The sequence below is a fragment of the Plecotus auritus genome (genome assembly GCF_963455305.1).
Source record: "Plecotus auritus genome assembly, chromosome: 7".
Lineage (NCBI taxonomy): Eukaryota > Metazoa > Chordata > Mammalia > Chiroptera > Vespertilionidae > Plecotus > Plecotus auritus.
Window position 1 is genome coordinate 90,045,925 of NC_137774.1, and position 15,931 is coordinate 90,061,855.

The window sequence follows — 15,931 nt, forward strand, 5'->3', positions numbered from 1 at the left end:
AAGGAGACAAGAGCAGGTCAGGAAGCCAAGCTGAGATGGGGCCAACAGTAGGACTAAGAGGCCCTATAGCTGGTCCCCCCAGAACAGAGCAGGAATCAGAGGGAAAATGGCAGAATCCTACCACAGGGGAGTGCATGGCTGAGCAGGAGAAGGCCACTGGAGCAATGAAGGAAGGCTGCAAAAGCCATTCACCCACAATGACCTTTGGACATATTACTCCCATCTTTGGAAAATTAACATAATACACTGATTTTGTAAGAGCGAGCAACTTTCCTGCTTTCTTGGGACAGTATGTAAGTGACACAAATCTAATGGTGCCCCTTAGATGTACCCAGAGCCTGTTCCACATTATATATGTTGCATGTGTGTCCAATAGGGGGTGAGAACCAGGGAAAGTAAGCTCAAGGAGTCACAGGTCCAAATGGGAGGCTGGCAGAGGCTTAAACAAGGTCCAGTGAAGAGGTCTGATGTTGTCCGTGGCTGGGTTTTTACACCTATCCATCATCTATTTGCCTGAGTGGGCAGCATCTATTGAATTACTAAAGATAGGATGGGCAGATGAGCAGGAGATGAAGGCCTTGAAGGTTGTTTTATTTTGTTCTGATGCTGTGATCTCAGCGCAGAGCTATGGATGACTGTTCCAAGAACCAGCTGCAAGTACAAGATTCTCCGTGAACTTTGGGTCTCAGGGCTCAATTTCATTACCCAATGACAACTGCCGTTTATTGACCATCTACCACGTGCCAGGCATTGCCTCTCAGCCAGGCCCTCCCGAGTTTGTGTTATCATCCCCATTCCACAGATGATGAAACTGAGGCTTCAAGAGAGTAAATGACGTCCTAGCTGGTTTGGCTTAGTGGATAGAGCATCGGCCTGCAGACTGAAGGGTCCCTATTTGATTCTGGTCAAGGGCACATACCTCCATTGCAGGCTCCTCCATGGCCCGGGCCCTGGTCTAGGCTCGTGCAGGAAGCAACCAACTGATGTGTTTCTCTCACATCATTATTTCTCTCTGTCTTTCCCTCTCTCTTCCACTCTCTCTGAAAATCAATGGGAAAAATATCCTCAGGTAAGAATAAATTAAAAAAAAAAAAAAAAAAAAGACGGACAGAGTAAGTGACTTTCTTGGGGACACACAGGAAGAAAGCTATAGGTTGCCATTGACCGTAGGCTACCGGTACTCCATGCCAGCTCCCACCAGGAGATGGGCAGTTCTAGCTGAGAAGGCCATCAGCATGCTCCGTGCACTCCACCTCCTGAGCCTGGGCCCAGCCTTCCATCTACTGAGGCCTTGGGCATGGACGACGCCTGACCCGCTCGCTCTGTTTGGAAGTTGAACAGTAAATTAAAGGCTTCATTATCTCATTGAGAGTGGAATAAAACACTTTGGAAAGGCTGGTGCGTTAACTACAATCAAGTTCTAAAAGGTTCTTTGTTGCTGGAAGGAATATCCCCTGATAAACTGCTCTTTTCACCGAGATGTGGCTAATATCTTATAAGCGATCCCAGCAGCGCCCACTGCAGTTGTTTCTGCATCTTTTTTTTTTTAAATATATTTTATTGATCCTTTACAGAGAGGAAGGGAGAGGGATAGAGAACCAGAAACATCGATGAGAGAGAAACATTGATCAGCTGCCTCCTGCACACTCCCCACTGGGTATGTGCCGGCAACCAAGGTACATGCCCTTGACCGGAATCGAACCCAGGACCCTTGAGTCCATAGGCCGACGCTCTATCCACTGACCCAAACCAGTTAGGGCTGTTTCTGCATCTTCAGAAAGGATTTTAAAGAGACCAAAGCACTTCCCTAGAGAGCAAATCATCTTTGCAATGTCCAAAAAGTGGCCCTGGGCCAGGCTCCTGCTCCTGAGAAGGAACTCTGGGGCTGCTTTGAGTGTGGGGTCACACACCCTCAGTTGCCAGTAAGGATAGTTGCAGGGTGAGTCACTCCACAACCCTGAATGAACACCACTGCAGGGAAGGCAAGAAATCGTCCCAGCTCTGCCTTTCCTGGACCTACAATTCGAACTAGGCCGTGTGTTAGTTCCGTAGGATACAGTTATGGTCTTCCTGTCCCGTGGTTTAATGACCAACATCTCACCATCCTCCTGGGAGGCAGCCATCCAGAGGCTTGCATTTTAGTGAACATGAAAGTGAGGCGCAATTCACCCCAAATCACACCTTCAGAATGTCAGGCCCTGACCGTCTCCAGAATTAGTTCCCAGGGCAGGCCTTAGGAACCGGCAGAATAGCTACAGCATCAATCCATATCTATCAGGCACTTCCCATTGGTCAGGCCTTTACTCAGCACCTACGCACACCACCACGAATCCTTACAACCACTCCAATTTACAGATAAGGAAACGTAGGCATGGGAGTGTGAGTGATAGGGGGTTGGAGGCTCCTGTGGCTCTGTCTTCCAACATGCCAACCTTTTGGTTCTTTGAGACTACACAGGCTGGTCCTGAGACAGATTATCACACGAAAGAAAGAAGGGAGAGAGCGAGAGAGCGAAAGCGAGAGCGTGAGCGAGAGAGAGAGAGAGAGAGAGAGAGAGAGAAATGTCAAAAGGGCGCAAGCTAAGAAGCATGTAGGAAGGAGGAGGAGACAGAAAGAAGGTATAGAAGGAAATGATTCAAGATGGAGAAAGAAGAGGGAAAGACTCAGTGGCCTCTGTCCTGCCCTAACCCTGCCCAAGGATGGCACAAGAAAGGGGATAGGGCTGCTGCTATCACCATGGCACTTAATATGCATGCATGGATTCAACCAATGGGCATTCCTTAGGTATCTCTGCATGCTCAGCCCTGGCATAGGCCCTTGGCAGACCCAAGAAGAGCTGTGCCCCCAGGCTCTTCTCCTAACCTCCCCTAGCCTTAGTCTCCCAATCTGGGCATACGAATCCCTACCTCTCCTGAGGATCAGATGCACCAACATACATGCTAGCACCAAGGAAAAGGCGTGGACACATCCTTTTCCTTCCTTTCCTCCTTCAGTGAGGGGAACCATGCAAGCCAGGAGGAGTAGAGAATAGGAGGCACAAAGGTGGCCTGCCCTTAAGGCCAGACCAGCCGTGGGCAAACTACGGCCCGCGGGCCGGATCCGGCCCGTTCGGCTGTTCTATCCAGCCGGCGGAGCCGAAAGAGCGGAGGGTTCTCTTGCTCTCCCCTCCGCTCCTTCACCAGCAGCAGTGTTAACATGGCAACGTCGGGAAACACGGCAGCAGCTCCTTCTTCTGAGTGGGCGGATTTATATCCGCCCATTCAGTAGAAGGAACAACCTCTCAATCTTCCAGAGGCTCCTTGTAATGCCCACGGACGCGTCCCCGACATCACCCTGGGAATGCGTAGACACGTTATCGTGCTGATGTAGGGAGACACGCCCCTGGAGAGCACAGTATCAGAGCATTAGCTAAAAAGGAGACCAACAACACTGTTCCCACTGAAGTTGATGTTTTAAAGACCAAAAACCTTTCAACCCAGTCTACATTGCCATCTACATCTACATCCTGGGCATAATTTGGAAGTTGCACTAAAGAAAATGTTTAATTTACTGTTTACACATTTTGTTCTTTTCTATTTGTTTTAGTTTTAAATTATTTTATTATATTTAAGTTTAATTTGAAAGGCTTTTGTACCTTTCCTTTGTTAGGCAATTTTATTTTGCCTTTGCCATCTTCAATATAAGGTATGTTATTGTGCTATGATTCCTCCATTTTTTGAAGTTTCAAATTATAATAATTAGTGTTTACATTCTTTTTTTTTTAATATATTTTATTGATTTTTTACAGAGAGGAAGGAAGGATAGATAGTCAGAAACATCGATGAAAGAGAAACATCGATCAGCTGCCTCCTGCACACCCCCCCACTGGGGATGTGCCCGCAACCAAGTTACATGCCCTTGACCGGAATCGAACCCGGGACCTTTCAGTCCGCAGGCCGACGCTCTATCCACTGAGCCAAACCGGTTTTGGCTAGTGTTTACATTCTTGTTAAAATGTTTGAAATGGGAGAAACCAAGATGGCGGCATAGGTAAACACCTAAACTGCTGCCTCGCACAACAATTTCAAAACTACAACTAAAAGACAGAACGGACACCATCCAGAACCACAGGAAAGCTGGCTGAGTGAAAATTCTACAACTAGAAGGAAAGAGAAAAGCTCACAGAGAATTGGAGGTACGGCAAAGGGGCTTTGTGCGCGCAGAGAGGAAGGGCGGCTGAGAGCCTGGCTGACTTTCTCTGGCGGAAGGGGGAAGGAAGCCTCCGACCGCACTGAACCCCAGTTCTGACTGCACTGAACCCCAGTTCCGGGCGAACCCCTGGGGACCCACGCTCTTACGGGGGGAGTCTGGACTCTTGGGCGGAGACTCGAGCTGGGAAAGGCAGAAGTCTGAAGTGCACGCGGGCCAGTGCGCACAAAGGCTGCGGAGGTTGCCACAGGCTTTCCCTAGTGGAAGGGAGTCAGAGGATCCTGACTGCACTGAGCCCCAGTTCTGACTGCACTGAATCCCAGTTCCAGGCGAGCCCCTGGGGATCCACGCTCTTGTGGGGGGAGTCTGGACTCTCGGGCGGAGACTCGGGAGCCGGGGAAGGCGGAGGACTGAAAGTGCACATGCGCGCAAGGGCAAGGCTGACAGGAAGCCAAGACTGAGACTCTACCCCATCCAAGCTGAGCACAGAGGCTATTGCAATTTGGCAAGTCTAATCCTATAAGGCTGTCTCCAGCACCGAACTTCTCCCAGCATAGACACAGCTGATCCTTACAGCCAACTGGCCTGGAGGTCAATTCTTCCCAGTGATACCAACAACAATAAAGACTTAATTACAACAAGGCTGTACACACAGTCCACAAAGGGGTGCACCAAGAGTGTCCACCTCAGGTTAACTGGGGAAGCAGACCCACTGGGCCATATTGGAAACCTAGCACAAATATCTACCTTACCAACTCAGGGAATCAGTGAAAATGCGGGGTCAAAGAATCAGATCACAAACGAAAGAAATGGAGGAAAACAAACGACTGGATATAGAATTCAAAACCACGGTTATAAAACTTTTTAAGAATATCCTAGAAAAGGCCGATAAATATAACGAGACCCTCAAAGATATGAAAAAGGACCAACTAGAAATTAAATATACACTGACTGAAATAAAAAATATTATACAGAGACCCAGAAACAGAATAGAGGAACACAAAAATCAAGTCAAAGAATTGAATTACAAAGAAGCAAAAAACACTCAACCGAAAAAGCAAAAAGCAAAAAAAAAAATCCAAAAAGTTGAAGATAATGTAAGAAGACTCTGGGACAACTTCAAGCGTACCAACATCAGAATTATGGGGGTGCCAGAAGAAGAGAGAGAGCAAGATACTGAAAACCTATTTGAAGAAATAATGACTGAAAACTTCCCCCACCTGGTGAAAGAAATAGACTTACAAGTCCAGGAAGCCCACAGAACCCCAAACAAAAGGAATCCAAAGAGGACCACACCAAGACACATCATAATTAAAATGCCAAGAGCAAAAGACAAAGAGAGAATATTAAAAGCAGCAAGAGAAAAACAGTTAATTACCTACAAGGGAGCACCCATACGACTGTCAGCTGATTTCTCAACAGAAACTATGCAGGCCAGACGGGAGTGGCAAGAAATTTTCAATGTGATGAATAGCAAGAACCTACAACCAAGATTACTCTACCCAGCAAAGCTATCATTCAGAATTGAAGGGCAGATAAAGAGCTTCACAGATAAGAAAAAGCTGAAGGAGTTCATCACCACCAAACCAGTATTATATGAAATGCTGAAAGGTATTCTTAAAGAAGAGGAAGAAGAAAAAAGTAAAGAGAAAAATTATGAACAACAAATACATATCTATCAACAAGCGAACCTAAAAATCAAGTGAATTAAAAACCTGAGGAACAGAATAATCTGGTGAATATAATAGAATCAGGGGCATAGAAAGGGAGTGGACTGATAATTCTCAGGGGGAAAGGGGTATGGGGGGTTCATGAAGAGAATGGACAAAAATCATACACCTATGGATGAGGACAGTGGGGGGGAGGTAAGGGCAGAAGGTGGGGTGGGAAATGGGTGGAGGGGAGCTATGGGGGGAAAAAGGAGAAATAATTGTAATAATCTGAATAAAGATTTATTTAAATAAAAAAATAAAAATAAAAAAATAAGCCAAAAAAAAATAAAATGTATTTTAAAAAACAAACAAACAAAAAAAACAAAAACAAAACAAAAAAATAAATAAATAAAATGTTTGAAATGAATAAAACTATTGAAATAAAAAAAAAAGACCGTACCCTTTTATGTAATGATGTTTATTTTGAATTTATATTAGTTCACACAAACACTCCATCCATGCTTTTGTTCCGGCCCTCCGGTCCAGTTTAAGAACCCATTGTGGCCCTCGAGTCAAAAAGTTTGCCCACCCCTGGGCCAGACTGTCAAAGAACTGCTTATCTATCCACCCATCCACCCATCCATCCATCCATTCATTCATTGGACAAATACTAAGTATCTACTGTGTGCCAGGAACAGCGCTGAATGCTTTCCTAAAGGCATTCTTTAATTTAATCCTCAAGCAAAGGCGTGCACACGTACACAAGCACACACACACACACACGCATGCACACTTCTGCACATGTGCACAAATGTACACTCACGCACACATGCACATGTGCATATCCTATGAGAGCAGCACCATTATGCCCATTTTACATAAAAGGAAACCCAACCAGAGAAAGAAGACTTAACTTGCACCGTACAGAAGTGGATAGAGGCCAAATTCAGACCAGGTCTGGCTCTCTAGGATGCAGGGTTGGTGGGGTGGTTGATTGGTTGATTTCCTATAGCCCACACTGTCTACAGTGGTGGAGCTGAGTGATGCTAGTGTCTGTGTCTAAGTGTGGATCTGCAGCCGAGAGGCTGACATCTGGTCCCTGGGGGCTTCTGGCAAGGCTGACAGAAAGACCCTGTCCCTCAAATCAGGACAATGGCTGGTGGGGATAAAGCTATGACTACTTACATTAATCCAGTCCACTGTACTTTGGGGGCCAGTAATCCTTTCCTGAAGGGGTAAGGGGGGCATGTGGGAGGGGCATCTCTAGCAAGGTATCAGAGAAATCTCTTTCTACAGCCCTGTAGAAAATGTGGGAAAGGGAGGTGGCTGAGGCCTGGGATCCTTCAGAATAAACCAACAGGGGCATCAGGCTTCTCCTTTGCTCAAGAACCCTCAATGACTCCCCATGGCCCTCACTGTTGTTTGTCAAACTTATGGGAGGAGATTCAAGGTCAGCTTACCTAGGATCCTGAAAAAAAACTGAGCCCCAAATAGAGTTCTCCTAAGCCTCCCTTTCATCTTCTTTTTTCTACTCCCACCCTGTCTGAGCAGCCCATGCTGGTAAAGCCCATACTAGGCCTTAGCCAGACAGAGAAGACCTGCCAGTCTCTGGGTGTTGCTTTATTGGGTCCAGAGATTCCAAACTTAAATGGAAAGGGGTGCCTGGAGTCCATACTCTCCCACCCTACCCCACCACAGCAGCGTGATTGAGGCCTGGAGAGCTGATGAAAGAGAGGCCCACAGTCCTGGAAGCAGGATAGGGCCTGGGCCTGGGTACTTTTACTAAGTGCTCCTGGTCATTCTGACACCAACCACATTTGAGAATCACCACTCCACAGCTACAATGTCTAATAAAAATATAATGCAAGCCATATGTCATTTTGAACTTTAAAAAGTAGAAAGAAACAGATGAACTTAATTTTAATAATATATTCTACTTAGCCCAATATCCAAAATATTATCATTTCAACATGTAATCAATGTAAAAAAAATTATTTATGAGATGTTTTACATTCTTTTTTCCACACCAAGTCTTTAAAAGCCAGGGTATATTTGACATTTCTAGCTCATTGCCATTTGAATGCTTTATTTCCATCTGTATTCATGTTTCACAGATTTCTATAATTAAGTTTTTTTCCAAAGTAGTGTGACCAACTCTTCCCAGTTTACCCAAATCTTGGTTTTAAAACCAGTCCCAGGAAAACCAGGATGGTTGGTCACCCTGTTCCAAACACACTTGAGCCCTTTCCAATACCTGAATCAAGTATCAGTTTTTAAATTTAAATTAATTAAAATTAAAACTTGTTTCTCATGATCCTAACTACATTTCAAGTGCTCAATAGCATGTTTGGCAAATTGGAGAGCATGGGTCTAGGAGTCAGGAAGCCCGTTCTACTTTACATATGACCAGCCATGGAGGATCCTGGCTTAGTTTTCTTTTTCTTTAAAAAAAATTTTTTAATTGATTTCAGAGAGGAAGGGAGAGGGAGAGAAAGAGAGAGATGGAAACATCAATGATGAAAGAGAATCATTGATCAGCTGCCTCCTGCACACCCTCTACTGGGATTGAGCCTGCAACCCTGGCATGTGCCCCCCGATCAGGAATTGAATCGGTGACCCCTTGGTTCATGGGTTGATGCTCAATCACTGAGCCACACCAGGCGAGCTGGGCTTGATTTTCTTAAGAGGGCTGTGGTTTCTTCATGGTCCCTAGAGGGCATTAAGCAGAGGAGTTATGGAAATAGGGCCACATCATTGAAGAGCTACCATGGCAACATGAGAATGCAATCAGCAGTAGGAGGCCAATGTTCCCATCTAGGACAGGAAAGTTATGTCCTGACATAAGATCATGATGGTCCAGATAGAGAAACTGGATTACAGAGGTATGCAATATGTAAAATCATTAAGACTTGGTGACTGATGAGATATTAGGGCAGAGGCAAATAGGAAGCAACAGGTAGCAATCTAGGCTGATTCCCTGCTCAACTTCCCCTGTCCCCCCCCCACCACCACCACCAAGTTAATTCCAGGATGTTCCAGTAATCTATTGCTGCTTAGCAATCCATCCCAAAATGTAGTGGCTTAAAACAATAAGTATTTTATTATTATCTTTCACAATTCTAGAGGCTGATGAAGCGCACCAGAGTAGTTCTTGCTCAAGGCCTCTCATGAATTTTTGACAAAGGCTTTCTTACCACATACCTGCTGGTGATGCTGGCTGTCTGCTGGAACCTCAGCTGGGGCTGTTGGCTGGGATACTGCTATGGGTCAAACTGCATCCACCATCCCACAAATTCATATATTAAAGCCTTAACCCCCAGCATCTAAGAATGTGACTGTATTTACAGAGGTAATTAAGTTAAAATGAGGTCATTAGGGTGGGTCCTAATCCAATAGGAAATTAAGACAGATATACATAGAAGGAAGACCATGTGAGGACAGAGGGAGAAGGTAGCCACCTACAAGTCAAGGAGAGAATCTTCTGAAGGAATGAACCTTGCCAGAACCTTGATCTTGGACTTCTAGCCTCTAGAATTGTGAGAAAATACATTGCTATTGTTTAAGTCCCCCAGTTTGTGGTACTTTGTTATGCAGCTCTGGCAAACTGATGCAAATGCCTACTTGTGGTCGTTCCTTGTGGTCGTTCATGCTTCCTCACAGCATGGCAGCTGGGTTCCAAGATGAGTGTCCCAAGAAGACCAGGTGGCAGCAGTATCACCCATTATGACCAAGCTTAAGAAGTCAGGTGGGGTCATTTCCTCTGTAGTCACAGGCCTGCTCAGATTCAAGGGGAGGAAACATAGACCCACTTCCTAATGGGATGATTATCAATACTGTTTGGGGAGAAGAGCATGTAGAATAGAAGATCTTGTTGCAGGCATCTTGGAAAATTCAGTGTGCCCTACCAGGTTGGTAAATTGAGGGACTGGGGATGGTGTTGCTAACCAAGACAGAGATTACAGGAGGAAGAGTTGATGGTCTGAGGTGGTCTAGATGAGGAGATAAGACTTAAACAGGTTGCCCTGACCGGTTTGGCTCAGTGGATAGAGCATCGGCCTGTGGACTGAAGGGTCCCAGGTTAGATTCCGGTTAAGGTCAGGTACCTTGGTTGCAGGCACATCCCCAGTGGGGAGTGTGCAGGAGGCAGCTGATCGATGTTTCTCTCTCATCAATGTTTCTAACTCTCTATCCCTCTCCCTTCCTCTATGTAAAAAAATCAATAAAATATATTTTTTTAAAAAAAGATTTAAACAGGTTGGGCTGGCCACGCCTGTGAACATTTAGGGGGATGTAGCCAACCACTAGGAAGTTAAATATGTGAATTATTTAACATAGGAATAGACCACAGGAATCTATATATATAAAACCCTAATATGCAAACAGACCGAACAACTGAACAACTAAACAACCAGTCACTATGACGTGCACTGACCACCAGGGGCCTCGCGCGGAACATGGCAGGCGTCAGCCACAGCAGAATGGTGGAGCAGGTGAGCAGGGGTGCCAGACCAAGGCGGGGCACAGGTCGCTGTCATCAGGGCGAGCCTCTGGTGGTTACTGAAAATTGGTGTGAGCGGCAGCTGCTGGCCCTGATTGCCCCTCAGGGCTTCTCCACCTCCCCCTGCTCCTGAGGGGCGATTGGGGCAGCAGCCGCCACTTGCACCCACTGCTGGCACCAGCCCCAATCACTCCGCACTGTCAGTGGGTGCGAGTGGGGCCGGCGCCGTCAGCAGCAGGAATAGGGCTGCCGGCAGACAGGGTACTGGGGGCTGCGGCGGGAGGGGCTGGGCAAGGGTGCAGAGGATGGGCCGAGACCCGCCCCTGTGCCCACCACAGCCTCGCGGCCCACAGTTCCTTTCAAGGTGCACGAATTCGTGCACTGGGCCCCTAGTGTGTTATAAGCTGAAACATAGGCCAAAGGAATATGTTCTAAGCTGGAACTGTCAATTTGGGTACCATCAACATATTAGAAGCCAGAGACTGGGTTCACCCATTGAGTGAGAGAATATATCAGCTATCTATTACTGTGTAATAATCCACTCCTAATCTTAGTGCCTAAAAATGATGATTTATTATGTTTCATGTTTCTATAAACTGGCTGGGTAGATCTTCTTCTGGTTTTACCTGGCTCACTTGTATGGCTGCATGCTAAACACTGAGTTGGAGGGTCCAAGATGGTCTCACTTACATGTCTGGTATTTGGTGCCAACTGTCAGCAGGGGGCCGGGCTCAACTGGAACATCTGGAACACTCAGACCTCTCTCCATGTGGTCTTTCATCTGGGCTTCTTTACAGGATGATGGTCTCAGAGGAACATTTTAAGTGGGCAGTCCCAAGTCACAGGACTTAGCAAGCACATTTGCTAATACCTCATTCTCCAAACTCAAAGTCAATGTGGATTGCCTTACCAGGCAATGATTCTCTAGCAGCTATTACCGCAAAAATACACTACAAAAAAGGAACACCAGGTGGGCCTCCACTCATTTTAGGTTTGGGCAGAGAAGAAACTAAAGATGGAAACCCAGAATACCAGAGAAGAGTGCAGTGCTAAGGAATCAAGAGACAAGTGAATTCCACCGGGAAAGTGCCAAGCCAGCACCTGCATGACCTTGAGAGTGAATGTCTCACCTTGGTCCCAGCTTGAAATCATCCTCTGCGTTTAGCAACCCTGAGGCCACTTTCTTTAACTTCTCAAAATTAATTTCAGTAGTCAGTTTTACAAAAACCTTAAGCACCAATTACAACTTCAAATACAAAAGCAATTGTACAAGTCAATCAAAATGGCCTAAATTTGTAAACTGTATGCTAGTCTGGCTTGATTAAATGGAAAGCCCACAGTGTTTTCAAATGTTTTTGACCAAGACCCGCAGTAAGGAATACCTTTTTTCTTTTTCTTTTTTCAAAATGAAAACAACTTTATTGCAAAATTTAGGACACAACAGACTTCACAGAACAACAGAAATAAGACAATCCCAAGACACTGGAGTGTGACATCGCAGCTGACAGGTTAGTACTCCTCACCCTCATCCTCTCCCTCAATACTATCTGCTCCAACCTCCTCATAATCCTTCTCAAGGGCAGCCATGTCTTCACGGGCCTCAGAAAACTCTCCTTCCTCCATGCCCTCACCCACGTACCAGTGGACAAAGGCACGCTTGGCATACATCAGGTCAAACTCGTGGTCCAGGCGAGCCCAGGCCTCAGCAATAGCTGTGGTGTTGCTCAGCATGCACACAGCTCACTGTACTTTGGCCAGGTCTCCACCAGGGACCATAGTGGGAGGCTGGTAATTAATTCCAACTTTGAAACCAGTGGGGCACTAGTCCACAAACTGGATGCTGTGCTTGGTCTTGATGGTGGCAATGGCAACATTGACATCTTTGGGGACCACATCACCACAGTACAAAAGGCAGCAAGCCATGTATTTACCATGGCAAGGGTCACATTTCACCATCTGGTTGGCTGGCTCAAAGCACGAATTGGTGATTTCTGCTACAGTAAGCTGCTCGTGGTAGGTTTTCTCAGCAGAGATGACAGGGGCATATGTGGCCATAGGGAAGTGGATGCGGGGATAGGGCACCAGGTTGGTCTGGAATTCAGTCAGATCAACATTCAGGGCCCCATCAAACCTGAGGGATGCAGTGATGGAGGACACAATCTGGCTAATAAGGCCGTTAAGGTTAGTGTAGGTTGGGCGCTCAACATCGAGGTTTCTACAACAGATGTCATAGATGGCCTCGTTGTCAACCATGAAGGCACAATCAGAGTGCTCCAGGGTGGTGTGGGTGTTGAGGATGGAGTTGTAGGGCTCAACTACAGCTGTGGAGACCTGGAGGGGCCGGGTAAATGGAGAACTCCAGCTTGGACTTCTTGCCATAATCAACGGAGAGACGTTCCATCAGCAGGGAGGTGAACCCAGAACCAGTTCCCCCACCAAAGCTGTGGAAAACCAAGAAGCCCTGAAGGCCCGTGCACTGGTCAGCCATTTTACAAATTCGGTCCAGGACGAGGTCAATGATCTCCTTGCCAATGGTGTAGTGTCCACGGGCATAGTTATTGGCAGCATCTTCCTTGCCTGTGATAAGCTGCTCAGGGTGGAAGAGCTGGCAATAGGTACCAGTGCGAACTTCATCAATGACTGTGGGTTCCAGGTCTACAAACACTGCCCTGGGCACATGCTTGCCAGCGCCTGTCTCACTGAAGAAGGTGTTGAAGGAGTCATCTCCCCCGCCAATGGTCTTGTCACTTGGCATCTGGCCATCAGGCTGGATGCCATGTTCCAGGCAGTAGAGCTCCCAGCAGGCACTGCCGATCTGGACACCAGCCTGGCCAACATGGATGGAGATGCACTCACGCATAGCTGAGACTTGAAGGGCTTGGGGCTGAAAAATGCGAGGGAACGGGAACAAGGACCTCCCACTGACAGATTACCAAGGAATCCGGGGGAGAAGTCAGTAAGGAATACCTTTACCTCAAGATCCAGTGCACACAGACACACACACACACATGCATACATGCACTCATGTACACACACAGCCAAAGGAAAGTGTTTTGAAACATAGAAAAGATAATGGTAACTTTACTATGTGCAAAGTTCTGTGCCATTCTCTATTTAATTATTTTTTTCAATGAATTCATACCCTGCTAAATTAATTTCACCATGCACTCAGGGGTCATGGCCTACAGATTTCTGCCATCCAGAGCAGAAGTCAGAAAACTGGCTGATTGCTGCCTTGAGCCTTGTTTAGTTTCACCTGTTGGTTGTTGATTTAAAATTTGAATTTTATGCCTTCAGGCTGGTCTTCCTTCCCCTGTACCATTTCTGACTGATAGTCAACTGCTTCACACATTTATGTTACTTGACTGGCCCCTGAGTGCATTTCTTTTTGGGCCTTCTAGATTCTAAAGGGATAGATGTATGCATTTATTCCATAAATATTGAATTCGTGTCTCGCACATGCCAGTCACATTGCAGGCACTGGGAATACCGCAAGGAACAGACCAAAACCACTGCCTTAATAGAGTTGAGATTCTAGAACAGGGAGACAGAAAAACAAAAATAAAAAGTAAATATATTCTTTATTAGAGGGTAATAAATTCTATAATGACAATAAAACAGGAAGGGGACCAGCAGGCTCTGATCAGCATGCAGGCTTCACACCTTTTTGTGGAAATGAGGGAGCCTAATATTCTAATACCTCACAGAGAAGGGCCGAGAGTGTGAAAGAGTACAACCAGAACTTCTCTCAAAAAGAGGGTTCCCCGCTTGCCTATCACATCATCAAATTACTCTGCCAAATGGCAAAGCACCAGTAACTTTAACCTAGAAAATTTCAAAATCCGTCAGCCATTAAGGGGAACCATTGAGGGTTATGGTCACTGGCACATTGGCCCTGAGGTGGGAAGCCTTTCGAATGTATTTCAGACTTTGTCCCAATGCAACCTTCCAAGGGACGTTCCAGTCAACCCCTCTCCCGTGGGATAAATGGCCCCCTCATTAGCTCTGCACACATAACCCCTCTCGACCGGACTCCTGGTGACTGGGCCTGCCTTATCTTTGCCTCTCCTCCCTCACATTTTCCGCTCCAACAAAGTCAAACACAGCACCGTGGAGGCTTTCACGCTTCTGTGCCTTTGGACACGCTGTTCCTTCAGCCTGGAAGGCCCCTGGCCTCTGTCCCCGCAAGACCCCGCCCCCCGCCCCCTCGGCGAGCTTCCATTCATCCTTCAGAACCCAGCTTGGATGTCCCTTCTCCAAAAACAACAACAACAACAAACACCCTTTAAACCCCTCGGCCCCATCTGTGTCCCCACCACCCATCTCTGTTTTGCTTCTCTTCACTGTAATTACTGGTTTCTCCAAATCTCTCCCCTCCCAGACACGGGCCTCCTCCAGCGCTGCAGCAGCGTTGGCTACACGCTTTGACCTCAGAGCGCCCAGTTCGAGCGCAGAGTGACAGAGCTTGCACCTAGGCTCAGGTTGGCTCGAAAGCCCCGATTTGTGCCCTCCGCCTACCCGGCGGTCCCGGGGGATATCGCACTCGTGCATTTCCCATACACCGGCCGACCCCTAGCGCGGCCGCCCAGCCCCTGACATCAGCGGCGGGCAGCGCCGGGCAGAGCGCGACTACAAGTCCCGGCACGCCCCGCCGCGGCCGCGCATGCCCAGCGGGCCGGCGTTTGAGTGGCAAGTTGTTTGTTACAGCGAACACCAGCTGCTCTCCGCGCCGGGCGCCGTGCGCCGCCGCTCCGCCAGCGCTGCCGCCCTCGCCCGCCGCCCGCGGCCCCTCGCGGTTTGGCGGGCCTCTCCTTTGTCCGCTCGGGTCCGCCCGCCGCCGAGCTCCTGGTCCCCGGGCCGGCTGCCTGCGGCGCTCGGTGCCGGCTGGGTGCGCAGGGGGCGGGAGCCGCGGCTCGCCCCCCGCGGATGAGCCGCCGCGGAGCGCGGGCGGACGATGGAACTCCATATCCTGGAGCACCGGCTGCAAGTTGCCAGCGTCGCCAAGGAGAGTATCCCGCTCTTCACCTACGGCCTGATCAAACTTGCCTTCTTGTCCTCCAAGACCAGGTGAGCGTGCGGGGACGCGGCGCCGGCCGGAGAGAGACAAAGAGGCGCACCCGGGCGGCTGTCCTCGCCGCCGCCGCTCGGAAAACAACTTCGAGCCCGGGGAGCACCCCCGCCCCGCCGCTAGCCTTGCTTTTGACAAAGCCACCCAATCTGCCCTCAAACGGGGTCCTTCCACCCCGACCCCCCCATATGCACCCCCATCGCTGTCTCCCCCCATTTCAGCCCTCTCCTTCCCAATCCCTCCCCGAAATCCGGAGGATCCGGTGTGGCCGCAGTGACGAATCCCTGAATGAATGAGCGAACGAATGAATGAATGAAAAACAGGTGTGGGGACGCGGCAGTGGAAAAAACAAACTACCAACCCCCATCCCCCAATCCCTCGGTTGGGCCGGCCCCCGTCGCCAGGGCGGCGGGGAGGGATTCTGCTGAGCGCGGCTACCCAGAGCAGAAAATCATAAAATCATTAGTGGGTGTTTTATCTCAAGGTGCTACAAGGGTTGCTGACGGCGCGGGGGGGCTGGGAGAG

At 48.1% G+C, this 15,931-nt stretch overlaps 2 protein-coding genes and 1 pseudogene across 3 annotated transcripts in view; 2 read left to right on the forward strand and 1 right to left on the reverse strand.

Annotated features, from left to right (window-relative positions):
- Positions 1-15,931, forward strand: part of LOC308252953 (general transcription factor II-I repeat domain-containing protein 2) — a 583,288-nt gene that overhangs the window by 392,504 nt on the left and 174,853 nt on the right. The window lies entirely within an intron of this gene.
- Positions 11,848-13,198, reverse strand: LOC308253517 (tubulin alpha-1C chain-like; annotated as a pseudogene). The gene has a single exon. The product of its transcript is annotated as a tubulin alpha-1C chain-like (transcript).
- CASTOR2 (cytosolic arginine sensor for mTORC1 subunit 2) overlaps positions 15,011-15,931 on the forward strand; it is a 49,750-nt gene continuing 48,829 nt past the window's right edge. The window contains exon 1 of the mRNA XM_080678902.1: positions 15,011-15,405. Coding sequence (XP_080535028.1) covers positions 15,293-15,405 — 113 coding nt within the window. The 5' untranslated portion in view covers positions 15,011-15,292. The remainder of the gene's footprint in view (positions 15,406-15,931) is intronic.